This window comes from Gymnoscopelus braueri (genome assembly GCF_963280865.1).
Source record: "Gymnoscopelus braueri genome assembly, chromosome: 20".
NCBI classification, from domain to species: domain Eukaryota; kingdom Metazoa; phylum Chordata; class Actinopteri; order Myctophiformes; family Myctophidae; genus Gymnoscopelus; species Gymnoscopelus braueri.
In genome coordinates, this window is record NC_137622.1 from 16,449,977 (window position 1) to 16,469,701 (window position 19,725).

The 19,725-nt window shown below is 39.3% G+C and overlaps 2 protein-coding genes across 3 annotated transcripts; one reads left to right on the plus strand and one right to left on the minus strand.

Moving 5' to 3' along the window:
• Positions 1-3,693: 3,693 nt before the first annotated feature.
• Positions 3,694-14,988, minus strand: itk (IL2 inducible T cell kinase). The gene is made up of 17 exons (XM_080415946.1): positions 14,804-14,988; positions 14,090-14,197; positions 13,767-13,848; positions 13,527-13,652; positions 13,236-13,273; positions 12,195-12,346; positions 11,762-11,827; positions 11,573-11,627; positions 9,841-9,920; positions 7,963-8,102; positions 7,163-7,249; positions 6,543-6,711; positions 5,662-5,878; positions 5,059-5,123; positions 4,783-4,901; positions 4,496-4,653; positions 3,694-3,934 (listed from the first exon to the last, which is right to left on the minus strand). Exons 1-17 carry the CDS (start codon positions 14,948-14,950, stop codon positions 3,869-3,871), a joined length of 1,875 nt encoding a protein of 624 aa, XP_080272072.1. The 5' UTR covers positions 14,951-14,988; the 3' UTR covers positions 3,694-3,868.
• A 1,843-nt stretch (positions 14,989-16,831) lies between these two features.
• med7 (mediator complex subunit 7) lies at positions 16,832-19,447 on the plus strand. 2 transcript variants are annotated; one of them, XM_080416260.1, is made up of 2 exons: positions 16,832-16,952; positions 18,408-19,447. In XM_080416260.1, the coding sequence occupies exon 2, from the start codon at positions 18,415-18,417 to the stop codon at positions 19,177-19,179; it is 765 nt and encodes a 254-aa protein (XP_080272386.1). In that variant the 5' UTR covers positions 16,832-16,952; positions 18,408-18,414; the 3' UTR covers positions 19,180-19,447. The 2 variants fall into 2 exon arrangements, with proteins under 2 accessions (XP_080272386.1, XP_080272385.1); XM_080416259.1 differs by having other exon boundaries at positions 16,837-17,040.
• The last annotated feature ends 278 nt before the right edge of the window (positions 19,448-19,725 follow it).

A 19,725-nucleotide genomic window follows, 5' to 3' on the forward strand; every position in this document is an offset into this window, starting at 1 on the left:
TCCACCACCACCCCACACACACACCATAGACACACACACACACACACACACACACACACACACACACACACAAAGAGCAGAAAATGGCTGCAAGTGCATTTTCTTAAAGAGACAGTCACCGTAGTAGTGTGGAACCGGTGCTGATGGTGATATGCTGATGGGTGTAGTAATACGAGTTTTTTTGTTTCTTTCTATACTTAATTACAGTGGCCAAGTACTGTACTTAAGTACAATTTTGAGGTATTATTACTTTACTGGAGTATTTCACTAGGCCTACTTTTACTTCTACTCCACTACTAGCTCCATAAAGAACCTCTCACTCCGCTATACAGCTCCGAGATGAGGTTCTATGTCGTTCTCATTCAAAATTGGTGGAACGTCCGCCAAGGCTCCGCTGTTTACCCTTTTGTATACATCGTATCCCAAAACTAATGGTAGATTCCAAACCACACGGATGTTTAAGGTTTGGTTCGGAGCATAATATTTTAGGTCCGGAGCGAAACTACCCGTTTAAATCGCTTATTTAGTCAGCCTTTGGCCATGTTCCCCATTCAACCCGGAAAACCCCCCTACGTCCGCTGCCAGTACTGCTCCCGGTTTGGCTACAATGGGAAACATGGCCACAGGCTGACTAAATAAGCGATTTAAACGGGTAGTTTCGCTCCGGACCTAAAATATTATGCTCCGAACCAAACCTTAAACATCCGTGTGGTTTGGAATCTACCATTAGTTTTGGGATACGATGTATACAAAAGGGTAAACAGCGGAGCCTTGGCGGACGTTCCACCGATTCTGTATGAGAACGACATAGAACTTCATCTCGGAGCTGTATAGCGGAGTGAGAGGTTCTTTATGGAGCTACTCCACTACATCTCATCTCAGAGGCTTTTTATAAATTTGAAAACTTGTGACATGGGACATTCTGCATAATGAGTCATTTCTACTTTTGTTACTTTGAGTACATTTTGATGCTAATACTTTTAAAGTAATTTTTTAATTCCGGACTTTTACTTGTAGGCTAACAGAGTATTTCTACATTGCAGTATTGCTACTTTTACTTCAGAAAATATTTGAGAACTTTTTCCACCATTGCTTAATTAAAAGTTGCAGTACCACAGTGGGAAGAGCTGATGGAGGAGATATATGTGATGGAAAAAATAACACATCGCCTGAGACTCCAGGAAACACAAATGGAAAATAAATGGGTAAAATGGACAAACTACAAGAACTCTAATGGACCGTGAGGGTGTGGGAAAAGACATTTGATGCAAAAAAAAAAAAAGAAAAAAAGGAAAATCACTTGTGAAATGCCATTGTAATAAGAAGTTGCATATCTGAAAAGTTGTCAGTTTCAAAATGTTTGTCTTTTAGTGTTTTGTTTTTTCTTTTGTTGGTTGTGTGTTTTTTCTTTTCTTTTGGTTATATGTGAAGTCTGTTGGTTATTGTTTTGTTTTGTTTTGTTCCGTTCTTTGTTTTCGTGTTTATGTAGTGTATTGTATGTATGTGTGTGTAAAAAAAATGAATAAAAATTCTAAGTGACAAAAAAAAAAAAAATTGCAGTACCACAGAAATACTCCCGATACAAAAGTCCTGTATTAACCATTTACTTTAATAAAAAGTATAAGAGTACTGGCATAAAAATATAGGTAGCCTGACCAGTACCAAACAAGTAGCCTAATATACTCATTAAGCACATGTCTCCATTTCACAGTCATAAATTATGGGATTGTAATGAGTAATGCATTAACATGTTCATCATCATCACTTATTATAATGTTGCAGATGTTAAGATTGGGACTGATATTACTTTATGTGCTGCTATAGCTTAACCTATAATAATGCATCATCATTTATCAGTTACTCTATGTTTTGTAATAATACATGTAAACCTGAAAAGTAACCTAACTCTAAAGCTGTCAAATAATTGCACTTAGTTACAGTAGTAATGTGGTTAATTTATTTTCCACCTCTGGGCCTGAAAGTTGATCGCATTCATTTATCAGGCTTTCTCATCTAGTTGCGACTATGTTTGGCCAAAGATCATGGGTTTTATCTGAATTTATGGATATACCACATTGTTCTATGGGAAATATAAATGGTAAATGGTGCATTTATATTGCGCCTTTATCCAAGGCGCTTTACATAGATTGTGCATTACATTCACCCATACACACACACACACACTCATACAGCGATATCGGAGGAAACCATGCAAGGCACCAACCTGCTAATCGGGAGCAATTAGGGGTTCAGCGTCTTACTCAAGGACACTTTGACACCAACTCAGAGGGAGCCCAGGATCGAACTGGGAGCCTCATGGTTGCCATCCTGTGTTCTGTGTTGTGTGTGTGTGTGTGTGTGTGTGTGTGTGTGTGTGTGTGTGTGTGTGTGTGTGTGTGTGTGTGTGTGTGTGTGTGTGTGTGTGTGTGTGTGTGTGTGTGTGAGAGAATCTAACAAAATCACAATTATACAGGTGTGTTGTACTGTTGTTACAACCCTGCACCACCCGGACATCCCAGGTGGAGGTATGTTGTACACTGATTCCTGGAGGACCCGTATTATATTACAGTGAAGCCTTTCCTACCACTGAAACCAAGCTATCACTGGAAATATCTTTACTAATAAGAGGCTGAGCAATTAACCGAAAATATATCAAAACCAATATTTAGAAGCAATAACCGACTTAATCTTTATCACATAGACTAATCGAATAATGAAGAAGCAGTCTAAAAAATATATATTTTGTATTTTTTACATATCGGCACAAAGTATGTACAACCTACATACATACTAATACATTGTTTTATAGTTGACAAAATTGATTAGTCTGATTAACCACTTAACCCTGTATTAGATTTCGCTGTACAATGATGGCGTGCAAAAATATTGAAAATATCTACAAGTTCACAAGGCGTCACACCATCTGCTATTTTCACTATTTAAAAAGAATAATCATTCATTAAACGTTATCGAGGCAAAACATTTAAAATTATGAGGATATTGATTTTAAGTCATATCCCCCAGCCCTATGATAAACTAATATATAGTTTCATGTAGTTCAACCATTACCCTCCCCCACATCTTTCAACCAAATCAAACAAACCATGGGAAAAATTATAGCCAGTAAAGTTGCGATAAAAATATGTGGACAATGGCCACATATTTTCAGCAAATATTAACTCCAGTCATTACTTCTGACTTTGTGCCAAGTATTCACGAGAAGTTTTTCAAACTTGTCAAATTTCTGCATATTAAACATTATTGCATTTATTATATTTGAACTTTATACATAGCTATGCATAAAAGGTTTATCAGCTCCTATCTTGGGCAATTTACAATGAGTAGGCTGACAGGAGGTCAGTAAGAACATTTTCACAAGATATAAACTTTGACATTCTAAATCTTTTGCATGAATCCACTTTTTTGTCCATTTTAGTTTAACTAAATGCAAATGAATCACTATTACTGGAGATCATTAAATGTCCCAAAAAGCAATGATAGAATTAACACTGGGTCAAAATACAGTACCGGTATATACATATTTCAACAATAAATATCTCACAGTCTCACAGTAAGCTCAGCATTGTGAATGGTTTATGTGTGCCCTCTAAAGGACAAAACGTAAACCTACCACAGAGAGCTACAAACATAAAAAGTGCAAGGGTTATAAAAACGGGTTGTGGAAATGAACAATAAAATTCAATTCTTGTTTTATGAAATTAACATGTAGTTAGTACTACAATACATACCTTTGAATACAAAATGTCAAAGAACAGAACATAAATCAATAAATAACATAAATATACTATACAGTATATATTTTCTTACATTAAAGTATATGATATTTGGTGTAAACTCTTGTCTGGTTTCACAGGTCTGCGAGGGAGGCCAGCTCATGCAGAAGGAGGGCAAACGACGGGCGGTCTTCTGGTTTCTAAGAGTAAAGACAAGCAAGTCACCACTCACACCTTCAAAACGCAGGACTCTTCTTTAGAGAACACATTTTTGCTAGATCTACAGTGTGCATGTAGGCCTACAACTTGTTCTAGGACATGGACATTGAAATACAGATTTATTTAAGAAAAACACAAGGTGTGTATAATCTGGACTAGTGAGATTCTACTTAATGCATTACTAAAATGACTATGATTTTTTTTTAAACATATGAAAGACAACAGGGGTATAGTCTGGGCAAGAGGGGTATATTCTGGGCTAGCCTATTGTATAGCCCGGGGTATAATCTAGACTAGCCCGCTTTAACCCCGGGTATAGTTTGGCTGGGGGTATTTTGGGCTGTTACACCTGTAACATTCCTGTAACCTCTAATTCCCATACGGCCTCTCTACCCATTCAGCTATTGCCACCCATGTACTCTCATGATTCTTATCATTATTCTTCTGCATATACCTATGTCTGTGAAAAATCTCTATTTAAGCATGATGTTTTTCCCCTTGCAGTTTGGAGTGAAATTGTATCCTGTATCCCGTACTCTCACCTCCTTCCAGCACCACTCCATGAGCAGGTGGACGGCCTCTGGAGTGGAGCGGGGCTTCAGCAGCCTCAGGCCTGCATTCAGTGACTCCACCACCTCAGCATTGGAGCGGTGCTCGTAGGGCAGACGTCCGTCGCTGTACACCTCCCACATGAACACACCTGAGAAGACAGACAGACGGACACGGAGACACCACCGTTCAGAACTACGACAAAAAAGAAACACCAGAGCAAGTGATAATTAATTGATTCATTGATTGATTGATGATTGATTAACAGTCATTAACATACCAAATGACCAGACATCAGACTTGCTGCTGAATTTGGAGTACTTGATGACCTCTGGAGACGACCACTTGACGGGGAATTTGGAGCCGTGGGAGCTGGTGTACTGGTCATCAAGAACGAATCTGAGCAAACACACAACACACTATTCATGACGCTATCTAAAATGTGAGCTTATGCAATAAGAACATAGCAAATGCACTGATTTAAAAAAAAATCACACACAATATTGTGAGCACACGAGGGATCATACACCAATACAAATTTGACAGAAGTCTATACCGTGTCATGCCAAAATCTGACACCTTGACTTCATTGTTCTTGGAAACCAGACAGTTCCTCGCCGCCTACGGAAGTAAGGGAAGCACGATATAACTACTATGTTGACATAAAACAACAGTACAGAACTGTAACATAAAAACAGATCTTTTTATTATGATTTCTCTATTTTTTACCAGGCAGTTTAATTTAGCCTTTTACACTGACGAAAACTCAATAAAAACTAAGCTATAATGACCAAGACTAAATACATTAACAATTTCGTCAACAAATAAAAACTAGACCAAAATGTTAAGGTACTACTCGAGAAGAGACCCAGTAGAACTAAGACAATTCATTTTATGTTTGGTTGCGGTGGGTGTCGCGGTGGGTGTCGCGATCTACAAGTCCTTGCAGCTAAGTGTAAATCAACCATTACAACGCCATCATGGCCTGCCAAAAATACATTTTAGTAGACTAAAATCAACCGTCATTTAGTTGACTAAAATCTCATAAAATGTTGTCAATAAAAACTAGACTAAGTGTGACTAAAACTGGATGGAATGATATTCAAAAGAAAATGACAAAAGCTAAATCAAAATTAGCTGTCAAAATTAACACTGTTACCAGGTCTCTGTGGATGAATTTGTTGCTCTCCAGGTATGCCATCGCTTCACTGACATCCAGACACATCCCTAACATGGAGACTTGAGACAAGCGCCCCCTCTTGTCACGGAGGAAGTCTGACAGGCAGCCGTTGTCCATGAACTCAAAGAGCAGACACATGGGACAGTGTTGTGTGCACACGCCGTACAGCTGAACCAGCTTACAGTGGGACAAGCTCCTGTTAACACACACACACACACACACACACACACACACACACACACACACACACACACACACACACACACACACACATTATTTTTCTAATCCAAAAGCAGAAAATAGCTGATCTACAAGCTCACAACGTGCCCCAGTGCTACGCGTTGTGAGCTTGTAGATTGGCTATTTTCGGCTGTACTCAACAAACTATACTATACTATAATTGTCAAATAATATAAGAAAGAGGCATAAATCAGTCATATCAGTCCTAAATCAACTCCAACCTCAACCCCTAAATCTAACCTCTAAATGCCTAATGCCGTAATCCTAACCCCAATCCAAATAACTAAAAAAAAAAAAGTTTAACAATTAAAATAGACATTTCTTGAGTGAGGACCAGGAACATTGTCCTCACAATGTCTATTTCTAAACCTCTACTAGAATTGTTGGGACATTTGGCCCTCACAAGTATAGTAATACAAGTACACACACACACACACACACACGCATGCACACACGTGTGCACTCGCACACACACACACACGCATGCCACGCACACATACGCACACACGCGCACGTGCGCACACACACGCACACACACACGCACACACACACACACACACACACACACACACACACACACACACACACACACACACACACACCTTGTATAGTCAACTTACATCATGACCTGCGCCTCCTCTTTGAACTCCTCCTCCGACATGGCTCCTGCTTTCACCATCTTCACAGCCACCTTCCTATCTCGCCATCTCCCCTCCAACACCAGGCCAAACTGCCCACTGCCCACCTCCTGCCCCAAGCTCAGCTCAGTGGGGCTCACCTCCCACTTATCTGATAGGTGAGCAGAAGTACTCAAGTAAAAGGCCTGCATTCATTCATTTTACTCGAGTTAAAGTACAAAGCTATTGGCATCAAATAAGCTAAATGTTTCAAAATGTTTCAAACTTGTTTAAAAAAAAGATATTATAGCTGATCCACAAGCTCACGATGCGTTGCATCGTGACATTTACACCACTGGTGAGCAATATGCTATTGAACTGCATTACCCATGATTCCCCCCAATTCAAGGCCAAATGACCACAACAGCAGTTATATGACCACGTTGTGAAATAGGTGGCCAAGTCATTTCTAGGAAATGTTATCACGAAATGTCCTGCCAAGGTTTTAATGGTTGTTTTCACTGTTATAGAGCAATCAGACTGACAGTCTTCTATGTCTATAAAGTTGGTTAACCTGCCCAAATATCAACAATAGCTTGGTGTGTAGAAAGTTGACCTCTGACCTTTGGAGAATACAGCTGTTTTCTTTGAGCTGCCTCTCATGCCACCTCTGTCTTGGGAGATGGGATGTCGCAATCGTGTGATCAGACCTGAAGGTGTGAATGCACGGAAACATGACAAAGCACGCAAATATTTAAAGTTACAATCTCAGTACAACAAATTTTAATGAATAAAACATTATTCTAACCAAACTGTATAGCACAATATGTTAATGCAATATAACTAGCACACATACTATGGAGGTGGTCTCCCTACTCTTCCATTGAGAAGTTTTGGTTTTGAGTAGCCCTGCCTTAAGCTCATAAGTGCAACATCTCCCCCAGCCAAGCGTGGATTCCCTCTTGTCCGAGTGGTAGATGTGTGGTATCCCACATGGGAGACCCAGGTTTGAATCCTTGGTAGCACATAAAATGTAGGGATTGCAGCTTTAAGAAAGCTTTAAAAATTACCTGTTGCCACAGTAAGAACGGTTCCTTTTTTAAATTAAGAATCGTATGTTCTGATAAGTCAGAGCATTCTTCATTATGCTCTGACCCAGTAATTATTAGTTATTATTCTCTTATGCTTAATTTATGATCTGTCGTGCAACGGTGTAGGGCACCGAAAACAGTAGATCTACAAGCTTACAACATGTCACAGATGTGACGTATTGTGAGCTTGTAGATTGGCTATTTTCGGGTTTAATATCTTTCTGTATGCTTGGGGAGATGAATGAATGAATAGAATGTCTTAGCTTTGGTTGTGTGTTGATGATGCATAATGGTGTTATGTTTCATTAGGTCAGTCAGCTCAGTTACAGTACCTGCAGCATTATGTTGGTGGTAACGGATGAGCTCAGGAATGGTAGGAAACAGGTACTTCTCTGCCAAGTAAAACTTTGAATCCTCTGCGTTCTCCCTTATTTGATAATGCTTCACTCTTGGATTCTTCTCTCCATTAGACCTGAAGTTAGACAACAGATGTTTCTGTTAGTGCGGTATTCGAGGCCACCTAAAACCAGACCAAGTCAAGACAGAGACTGAGATGCAGTTGGGTGAGAGAGATCAGAAGAATTTGAATCCGAAATTGTTGTGGCATTTTATGTTTTATTTAGATAGGAGAGTGCAGAGAGACAGGAAACCTAAGGCAGAGGGGAGGGGAGACGTGTGAGTTAGTGGTTAGTCACAGGCCCGTCAACACATTGACTGCCAGAGTTATTTCAGATTTTTTGCAGTTTATTGCCAGAGATTTTTCATTGAAAAAAAAAAAGTACTCAGGAGCCGAGATACAGACTTTTTAAGTTTTAAGTTAACAAGGAAGTGAATGGGAGTCTAGATCTTCGAAAAATCATATCTCCTTGGTCTTTGGGTCAAATTAAAAATAAATAAATAAAAAAAATTAAAAACATTTTTTTTTCTTAAAAACGAGTTAACTCGATCTTGGCAATCAAGTGATGGATTTTAAAAACGAGTAAAAACGAGTTAACTCGTTCTTGGCAATCAATGTGTTAATGCACAGGCTTTAGGGGCTGCAGCCCGGGGCACCAAGCTCTGGGGGGCACCAAACGGCAGGTAAAAAAGAAAGAAATGACAGGACTGTTGCAAGTAACAGGCCGATGTACTGTTCCGTGGCTGCTGAAATACCGCTGACGAAATACTGTGCAGGGGGCACCAAACTTGGTCGTTGCACCAGGCACCAAAAAGTGTTGATCCGGCCCTGGTTAGTTAGTAATAGTGCACTAACTGGCTGTGCCGCCAGATGTCAAAATCTCAAGGCACACCTGTATTCATAGTGAAAATAGTCTATCTACAAGCTTGCAGGCGAGACTGAGACGAGGCTGAGACAATCGTTCTTGAGACTGGTCTCAAGTGCTACAGCACAGGTTTCTATAAGCTCGGTATGTAAACATGTAAATAAATGAGCATTAGCTGTACAGAACTAGCATGGATTGTATAGGCACTGGGACTAAAGCTGCCTATTATTCTATCGATTATCGTTTTGATCAATGGGATAATCGAGATGTGTGTTTATTTTATTTCTTTATGTATTATGTCCGCCAGGCCAGGGGTGGGGATTATGTTTTATTATGGCAAAGATAGATAGTGCATGCACATCCTATTCAGTGTCCTGGACAAGTGCTGGACAAACGGCAGATCAACAATAAAAAAGAATGAAGTCAGCAGACTGGTTCCTAGCTCCACTTGTTTATTGCTGTTTGTTCAACGTTTCGATCAACAGATCTACGTCAGGAATTTGATTATTATTCCTGATGAAGATCTTTTCATCGAGACGTTGAACGAACAGCAAATAAACAAGTGGAGCTTAAGAACCAAATCAATTAGTCTTAAGCTCTATTTGTCCAACAGTAAAACAAAAATGCTGATCTACAAGCTCACAATGTATCACATCGCGTTGTAGGTCGTCAATTTTTTAAATGTTCAAAAGATTTGAATATCGATAATTTTTTAACAATCTACTCTTTTTTCATAACTGATTAAACAGATTAGTTCAATTGACTGTGTTGCCGCTAACTGGAACTGGGACTGGGACTGAGAGGAAACCAAAAAGATTTGTCACTTCTGGCATTCTCTTACACATAAAAAAAAACACTCTTACAAAAAAGATCACACTACAAAATAGCTGGGAACTCTGTGCCTGACGTAGTTTAGTGTGTTCTATTACAAGATGGTAGCAGAATTACCCTGGTGCCTTGGTGAAAACAGACACGGTGTAGACTCCTGCTTGCCTGGAATCACGTACCATGAATGCACCCTCCTTTGCCTATAGAAACACAGTATGGAGACATTGAACAATCACCAATGTTACTATTAACCCATCTACAAACGTCTTCTAAATCTTAACAGTTTAAAAAAAAAAACTAATTTTGCTATAATATCAGTGGTTCTCAAACCTTTTCACGTCAAGGACCCCCAAAATGATATGTATTTTGTCGCGGACCCCCATCTGAAAATATTTAGTTCCAGAGACCCCCAGAAGCAAAGATATGAGTTACAAATGTTTGCTTTAAAAATATATATATTCAAAGATTTGCACACATTTTCACGATTTCTCAAAAATAGCAGATCTACAAGCTCATAGCGCGGCACACTATGAGCTTGTATATCTGCTATTTTTGAATAGCCGAAGAAATCATCTTCTAATCATCTACATCTCAGAGGTAAATATTGTACTTTTTTATTCCGCTACAATTATCTGACAACTTTACTCACTAGTTACATTGCAGATTGAAAATAGCAGATCAACAAGCATTACTATTTTTGAATAGCCAAAGTATAAATAGGGCTTAAGTGGTTAGTGTACATTTTGTAATAATCTAAATCTGCAAAGTAAATAATAATTAAAGTTACAAATAATTGTAGATCTGCTATTTTTGAAAAGCAGAAACAAAATGAGTAGGTGCTTTAACTTTTGGTACTGTAAATATATTTTGATGCCATTACTTTTGTTCTTTTACTCAAGTAACATTTTGAAAACAGGCCTTTTAATTGTAACAAAGTATTTCTTTTATTGAGGTGTTGCTACTCTTACTCTTTTAAAATCTGAGTATTTCTTCCAACACTGTTGTCTTGCCTCTGCACCTGCAGCAAACTGGCGTACGTTTGCTGCAAGTTATGGTTAGGGTTAGGGTTTTACCTTTTGCATGTAAAGCCAAGTATGACACATTTATGACAGGAAATCCTGAATTGTAGCACAAACTGTGGCTTTGAGATAAACATTTGCACTTTCCCACTGCATATGTGCATGCATGTCTGCATTCATCTTGCAATGCTACTACTTTCAGTGGTGGAAAAGGTATTCAGTTTATAAGCTAAAGTATCAATACCACAAGGTAGAAATATTGTGTAAGTAAAAGTCCTGCCTTTCTCCAAAGCGCTTTATGTATTTCACATTCACCCATTCACACACTGACGGCGGCGGGAAGCATACAAGGCACCAACCTGCTCATCAAGTGCAATTAGGTGTTTAGCGTCATGCTCAAGGACAATACTTGCCTCTGTGATGTAGAGGAGTAGAAGTATCCAGAAAATGGAAATATTGAAGTAAAGTAAAAGTACCTCAAAATTGTACTTAAGTACAGTACTTGAGAAAAGGTACTTACTTACTTTCCACCACTGTAAACATTTGTGTCAGTAGAGAGCAGCTCCACAATCATATCAAACAGTGATGCAGTACTACTGTTGATGAATTGAATACATAGAACCACGATGGAAACAAGTCCCCAGAACCTTTTTGTGTTATCCTTTATTAGATTTGGTGTCCGTGCTGTTTATATTTTTGATTAATAAAGTATTCAATCAATCAAAACTTTACGTTTCACTGTTCTGTTGTTATTGTCGTTGTTATTATTAACATTAATGTATTATTATTCCTGTTGTAAGCTTGACACAAACACTGACATGGAGGTATCTTACCTCTCTCATCAACAGCTCCTCTGCTTCACCTCTGCATATGTCTTTGTTGTACCATCTGTGAAAGGGCCAAATAACTACAGTAAAAGAAAATACAACTCCAACAGAGGAGATACATTTGGAGTGGATTCACCTTTGAGCTCAACTTATTACTTTCAACAGTACAGGGGAACATAAATGAAATTTACTCACTCAAATCTGTCAAAGTTGGAACCACATTTTTCGGCCACATATTTGCTGGGTACAAAGCCGACACACCTGATGAGAGACATGGAGAAAGTGACATACATCATACATCTGTTGATGAGTCTGCAGTCTGCACACAGACTTAAAAGTCCTTATTTTTTGGTAAAAAATAAGGTGCTGATACTGGCAACACAGCTCTTAGAAACACCTGATTGGTAAATGTAGGTTTAGGAACTACCAACAGAATAAATGGTCATACAGGGCTCAAACATACAGTAATACAACAAATACAAATGTATACTTCCTCACATGTCGCTTGCTTAAAATAACAGATTGTGTGTTCAATGTTGTGCTATATATTAGGAAAGATAATTTAATAATGACAATAAGCTGAGCTGAACTAGCTACTATGTAGATACATTATGATTGTGTTTTCTACCCCATGTTGTCCTGTATGGTCCACCAGTCAGCATGGGATGTGTCTGTCAGAATGTATTCCTGGTCCTTTTGAAGCGGCAGGTCATTATCTCCAGTAGGTGTGTAGTCGCGCAGAGCCACCACCACCCTCTGTCCTGGATCATGTACCCCCACCTAGCAGACACAGATCAGGTTGGATTTATTATTATTTTTGTACATTTTATGTCCTTTTAATCACAAGTGCAGTATACCCGTTTGGAGCGGGACGGTTCTGGAGAACTGATTGACTTCACACTCGACACTGCACTTCCTAGGGTTCTCGCCAATACACCCTAAGTGTGAGTCGATCAGATGAACGGTTCTGGACATATGTGAAGGACAGTTATACACATACTGTACATACCGTACGTACATACATACATACATACATACATTGTATGTTTGTATGTATGTATGTATGTATGTATGTATGTATGTATGTATGTATGTATGTATGTATGTATGTATGTATGTATGTATGTATGTATGTATGTATGTACGGTATGTATGTATGTATGTATTACATACATACATACATATTCCTAGAATGTATAGATAGATAGACACACTATTTGGCTAAGTGCATAACACTGCATGATATTTCTAATCGTGTGTTTTATAAATATATTTTTTTACTGACTGGTTGGTTGAGGTTATAACATGTCCTGTCCATCTACCCAAGGAATGTAAATAGTAAATACCAGTAGAACATACTTCTATTACCATCTATTCTATTATACACACCATGTTGAGGGAAAGCATGACATAAGAGTATATCCACAAGTAAACATGTCTTTCAGCTGTGCATTATGACAGTCACAACACACAACACACAACACACAACACACAGCAACACAATGTCTGACAGAAGACTGTGCCTAACATTTCAACAAGTGAAACAGATTCACTGGCTCTTTTTATTTTTTCACATTTCAATCACAGTCTGAGACCAGACTGTGCCTAATATTTCAACATGTACGCGACCAATGGCTATTTTTTCACACTTCAATCAAAAGTATAATACCTGTGGATCTGGTAACTGAGGGAGAGGTCCTTTAGTGGCTGTAGAGTGATGGGGGAAATTTTTAATTAAAGAACTATTACACATGATGCATACTACTGATATGGCAGTGATTTTATAGGAATAGGAATGTTTTGGCACACTACTGAATGTATGGGGTACAAATTTGTTGCTATACTAACAGTGGCCAATGTGTCTTTTTCTATTTAGTCAGTTGAATTTGACAGTCGGAAGACCTTCATTGGGACTTCGATTTTGATATTGTAATATTTAAATGAAAGAGCAAATACAAACCATTTCCCATAGGGTCATATTCATTACAGCCTGATGCCAGCTTCTCCGTTTGCTGACAGCACTTCCATCTGCCATCCATCCAGAAGTTTGGGTGGTATTTTACAACCAGGTTGTTATACTTTGTCTCTATGTACAGGGAAGAAAATTAACATTGTTGTATGGATAGGATACATGAATATGTAACAAATTAATATACACAACTAGTTTTGTACTTTTATAAAGCAACAAAGAGTACTTTACCCTCTTTGAGAGCTTTGACCCATCTCTGACGGCAATCATTGTCTGGTGCAAAAACGTAGAGGTAATAGTTGTCATGAAAGACCTGTGGAGACATTTGCATTTGAAAAATAAAACTGTTAAATTGTTGCCCAATACAAAAACATGGTTATAGAAGCCATATTAGTCATATGTCGTAGTCATATGTCATAGACATTAGTAATATTAGTTAGTGATTATTATTAGTATATATTTTATACTTATATGTATATATGTATTAATTAATTATTGATTTTAGAGGTGTATAATTATCAATTTGTAAATAAATTGTGAATGTGTTATCTCACCTGGAAAGGGTACTTGTACTTGCATGGTATGGGAACATCATCACTAAACACAATTTCCACACATTTAATTCTGGACAATGCAATACAACCTTTCAGTGTAGGTTTTTTCTAGGAGAGGGGAAATACAAATAAAATTAATATATATGTTGCACATTTCCACATGTTTTCCTTGCTTTATCTGTACATCTTTAATGTAGTCGTGCTGTATGTCAAAAATATAGGGGATAGGGGAGTCCATCCAATATGTTCAAAAACAACCCTTTTCCTCTCAATTCAAGGCTCAACTATAAATCATTGAATTTAATTGATTTGTCCTACCACAAGACAAAATAATAAATCCAAAGACTCTGAATAAAGTTCCACCATTGTAGCCATGCCGTGAGGACTGTGTAAAGCACATTTAATTGCCTTGTTGTTGAAATGTGCCATACAAATAAAACTGCAGTGGTTCTCAAAGTGGGGGTCCAGGGATCCCCAGGAGTCCTTAGGGGCTTCCAGGGGGTCTCCAGCAAAATGATTTAATACCCCATCAAAATCAGTTAAGACTTTAATATTTCATACTTCGGATATTTGAAAATAGTCGATGTACAAGCTCACAATGCGATGTGTTGTGAATTGTGCTAATTTGAATTTTATTTTGAGTTTGAGTTTATTTTCAGATGGGGGTCTGCGGAAAAATGCATATCAATAAACCACTGGTCTTTATAGACTTACCCCGGGGCGGCGTTCTGAATACTTCAGATCTTGGGTGTCCAACACAAAAAATCTCTCCTTATAGTTGCATGGTGATGTCCTTCTCTTCTGCTGTGATTTCTTTATCATTGTTCCTTTCAAGATGACCCTGGGGAACATGGTAAACATCTGCAGTAGCTACAACATATTGGGAAACCGGAGACACAGAGCACCTTGTGAGAGTGAGAGGAAAAAACTAACGGGTGCGGGTAGTGATGTCGCATGAGTTTCCGGCCTGAAGATACGAAAACCACATCCTTGCGATGCACACGCACACACACACACACACACACACACACACACACACACACACACACACACACACACACACAATCGCACAATGACTGTGTGATGCAATAAGCCCGGGTGCTCTGGTGTAGGCCTATTTCTATTTTTTTATTTCTATTTTGTTTGTTTTTATGTGGTGACTTAATTCAAACAGTTGCTTCTGTTGAGCTTTCTATATTCACTTTGATATATTTGATGAAAGAAAAGCACCCTTTCTCTCAGTAAATACTACTATCTACTACTACTAAAGGAATTATCCTTATCCTTATCTACTATCAGTAGTGTTAGATTCAGTATTTCAAAGTTCTTAATCTGTTGCTTTTATTTTCTTCAACAAACCTGTTGTAAGGGCTGCACAATAATCATATTGGGATTCCCCCAATTTAATGAACATGATCCTCCGATTATTGACATTTAAATGTGTGCTCTGCCCATAGAACGCTCCACTGCAATGCAAGTCAAGCACTCCATAAACTGCTGCCTTCAGGGCCTGAATTTCATTCAAAATAATGTTTTTATCGTGCACATACCTTCTTATTTTTTACTATATTTAAATTGCCTAATTGGTGGACGGTGGACGACACAGGCGCACCGTTAATCCAGGCCACACAAAACTTGGCACAAACACTGTTCAGGGATCTGCCATGACAATATCACACCAGGGGCCATGTCAGGGGCCCCCAGGCTCAAGGGCCACAGGCACAGTGTTGCTCCAATCCACACCGAACTTGGCACAAATACTGTTCAGGGCTCTGCCATGATGACAATAGTCACACCAGGGGCCAGGGGTGGGCCCCCCGGGGGCCACAAACACTATTGGGGTCAGCCATGAGAATACTTAGTTACACCAAAAAAACGAAATTGCAGTATGTGTTTAACACTTCGGCCCGATTTTGGAACAGCTGACGGTTATTTGGTTATTTAGGCTAAACAAACGCATCACATGATGTTGATCCCCTTCTCCTATTCGCTCTTACTAGGACATGACGTATTGTGTAGGCAGGAGAATACTTTTGTACTTCTACTCAAGTACATTTTGAATAGGCTACCGGGACTTTTACTTTCACAGAGTGTTTCTACATTGCAGTATCGATACTTTTTCTTAAGTAAAAAATGTCAACAGTTTTTCCACCACTGACTACGACGATGTCGCTCGCTTGCCAAAGAGAACAGATGTGGGACTGACTGACACTGATCATAGAGTTGTGTGTGTGAAGCATTGTTAATCTATGGGTCTGATTTGGTCCAATCAGCGCGTTCTAAACCAGGACGTTCGTCCAGAGCGTCTGGGCAGTGTTGCCATGTCCGCTTATAAGCGACTCTGGGCTTGTTTTTATGTAAAGTTGCTTGAAAATATTGGTAGTTGTGGGTTGCGGTTTTTGGGGCTTGTTTCTAAAGTGTAGCTTATTTGGGCTTGCTTCCTATTGTTGTTTAAACCAGTGGTTCTCAAACATTTTCATGTTAAGGACCCCCAAATTAATGTCCACAGACCCCCCCCCATTCCCATCTGAAAATACTTTGTGCCAGGGACCTCCATACAAGATTTGTGTTGTTAAAATGTTTCAGAAATATTCCAAGATTACCATTGTTACACTTTATTTTTTAGAAAATAACAGATCTACAAGCTCACACTGCATTGCGACGCGTTGTGAGCTTGTAGATCGGCTATTTTCAAATAGCCGTAGCCTAGTCGCTTCTTTTGGGCTTGTTTTCATACCTGGCTCCTTATTTCTCTCACAATATTTGGCAACGCTGGTGCGTCCTCCTGAAGTTAGCAGCGCTACAATGTTGTCTCATTTCTGAAGAAACGACTCTCGTTGTGTTGAAAAATTTCAACCTCACGGTATTTATTTAATCAACCTTATCAATTAACGAACGGTATTTATTCATCAGCATCATTATTTAACCAACATCAAGGACTCACTCCAAAGGTGTGTGTAAAATGTGTTGCTCTAGTTAGCTTCCTGTTGTAGCAGCTAGCCGGTATGTTGAATGGCTAGCAGGGTTGCCATGTCCGCTTACTATAAGCGACTTTGGCCTTGTTTTTCTGTAAATATTGGTAGCTGTTGCGGGTTGCGTTTTTTGGGGCTCGTTTCCTATTGTTATAACCCGCTGGTTCTCAAACATTTTCATGTCAAGGACCCCCAAATTAATATGTATTTGTCTGGAGACCCCACATCTGACAATATTTTAAACCAGGGACCCCAATACAAGATTTGTGTTGTTAAAATGTTATATTTTAAAAACACATTTTCCCATTTAAAAAGAAAAGTAGCAGATCTTCAAGCTCACAACGCGTCACATCGTGAGCTTGTAGATCGGCTATTTTCAAATGGCCGATGTAGGTTTGACGGGTTCAGTTGGCCTAGTAGTCGCTTCTTTTGGGCTTGTTTCCCTAGACCTGGTTGCTTGTTTCTCTCGCAAACCCTGGCAACACTGATGGCTAGCTTACTTAGCAAACGATGCTAACTTAGAGATCTGGAGAGTGTCTTAACTGGAGAACAGCATTAAGGATAACGTTAGATTATCGGGCACGTTATTATTTATTAAGCTATCTGCTAATACATAATATAATTGCCCAATACATTAGCATTAGCTAAACACTAGCTGTAGTATACAACCCTCGTAGACGTATTTATGATTCTGACGTTCTCGTAGATTGAAAACGTCAGAATCATAAATACGTCTACGAGGGTTGTATACTACAGCTAGCTAAACACCATAACTACAAAAAAAAAACGTGGATAAATTCATAGGCTGTATGCGCAGTAGGCACGAAACACAGGATTGGTTTAAGTAAGAGTGAGGGAAAGGAATAACAATATTAATATAGAATAACAGTTTGAATAAATAGACTTGGAGTCTTGGAGCTAGACATTTTGCACTTGCAAGTGCAAAATGTCTAGCTCCAAGACATTATGTTAACTCAATGAGTTAACATAATGTATGAATCAGAATCAACTTCATTGTCACATCACAGGTTTACAGAAGTAAAAAAAAAGTGGGTGAAATTCCTTTTCGTTCATCATAGTTCCCATAGTTTTGTTGGGGGGGAGGTCAAGGAGGAAAGGAGATCAATCAAAGAAAACAAACAAATGATCTACTTATTTACACATAGTACCTGAGATAAGATATAACGTGCGTGAGCATAGCAGATGTATAGGCTACTCTGCATGATATACTGAGCTGTATGTATATATATATATATATATATGGATATATATGGATAATATGTACATTCTTTCAGCAGTGTTATGTACTGAATATAATGTTATACTTTATTGCACTACTCTTTCAGGTTCATCATGGGTGAACCACAGCAGGTGAGTGCCCTGCCTCCTCCACCCATGCAGTACATCAATCAGTATACAGATGACAACATCCGTAAGGGTCTGGCCCCGAAGCCACCTCCAACCATCAAGGACAGCTACATGATGTTTGGCAATCAGTTCCAATGTGACGACCTCATCATCCGGCCTCTGGAGAGCCAGGGCATCGAGAGGCTTCACCCCATGCAGTTTGACCACAAACGGGAGCTGAAGAAGCTCAACATGTCCATCTTGGTGAACTTCCTGGATCTGCTGGACATTCTGATAAAGAGCCCTGGCAGTATAAAGCGCGAGGAGAAGCTGGAGGACCTGAAGCTGCTGTTTGTCCACATGCATCACCTGATCAACGAATACAGACCGCACCAGGCCCGGGAGACGCTGAGGGTCATGATGGAAGTGCAGAAGCGACAAAGGCTGGAAACGGCCGAGAGGTTCCAGAAACATCTGGAGAGGGTGGTGGAGATGATCCAGGGTTGCCTGGCCTCGCTGCCCGACGACCTGCCCCAGATGGAGGGCGCCAACGGTGCCGGGGAGGGGAGTAGGAGCGTGTCTGTAGTGGGTAGTGTCAGTGGCCCCTCTGGCATGGCCCCCAGGTTGAAAACAGAACCGATGGACATAGAGGAATCAGGGGCCAGTTGTATGGTGACAGGCCAGCAGGACAAGACTGTGCACGTGTCACAGAGGGACAAGACATTTGACAAAGACGCTGCCATGTGTTGTATTATTGACGAGATTGCTTAAGTTTTCTAATGAGTAATTATTATTTTTTTAATGTGCACGTGTAGGGTTTGTTGGTTTGTCCCCCCATATACATATTCTTGATTTGTAATCTTAAATTAAACATGGAGCTGTTGGATTATGTTAGTTTACACACTACCTAATATCCCATATCTTAACGACTCCTGACTTGATATCTGGATATTTTACAAAGTTTGGATTTTATTGAAGTGAAATGCTACTTGCGTTCCTCTTTTGGTAAGAAATCCAATAAAGCTAATTTTCTTTGATATTTGGTACCATTTGATTAATGGATTTTCGCACAACCTCGTTCCCAGTTTTATCGGCATCTCACGAGGAGATAAAGCCGGGAGAAGAACTACTACCAAAAGTGTCTTAAATGGAAATACAGGAAGTACACGGCGACTTGTCTTGCCTACCGACCTTCTTAGCCCTGTATTTAGTAGGTCTTTCTCGTCCCTCCCGTTTTTATGCGAGAACTTCAGGGAAATCAGATTAAGTAGGTCTTGTCCAGCCTAATTTCCATATCTAGGATCACAGTGTTGAAAT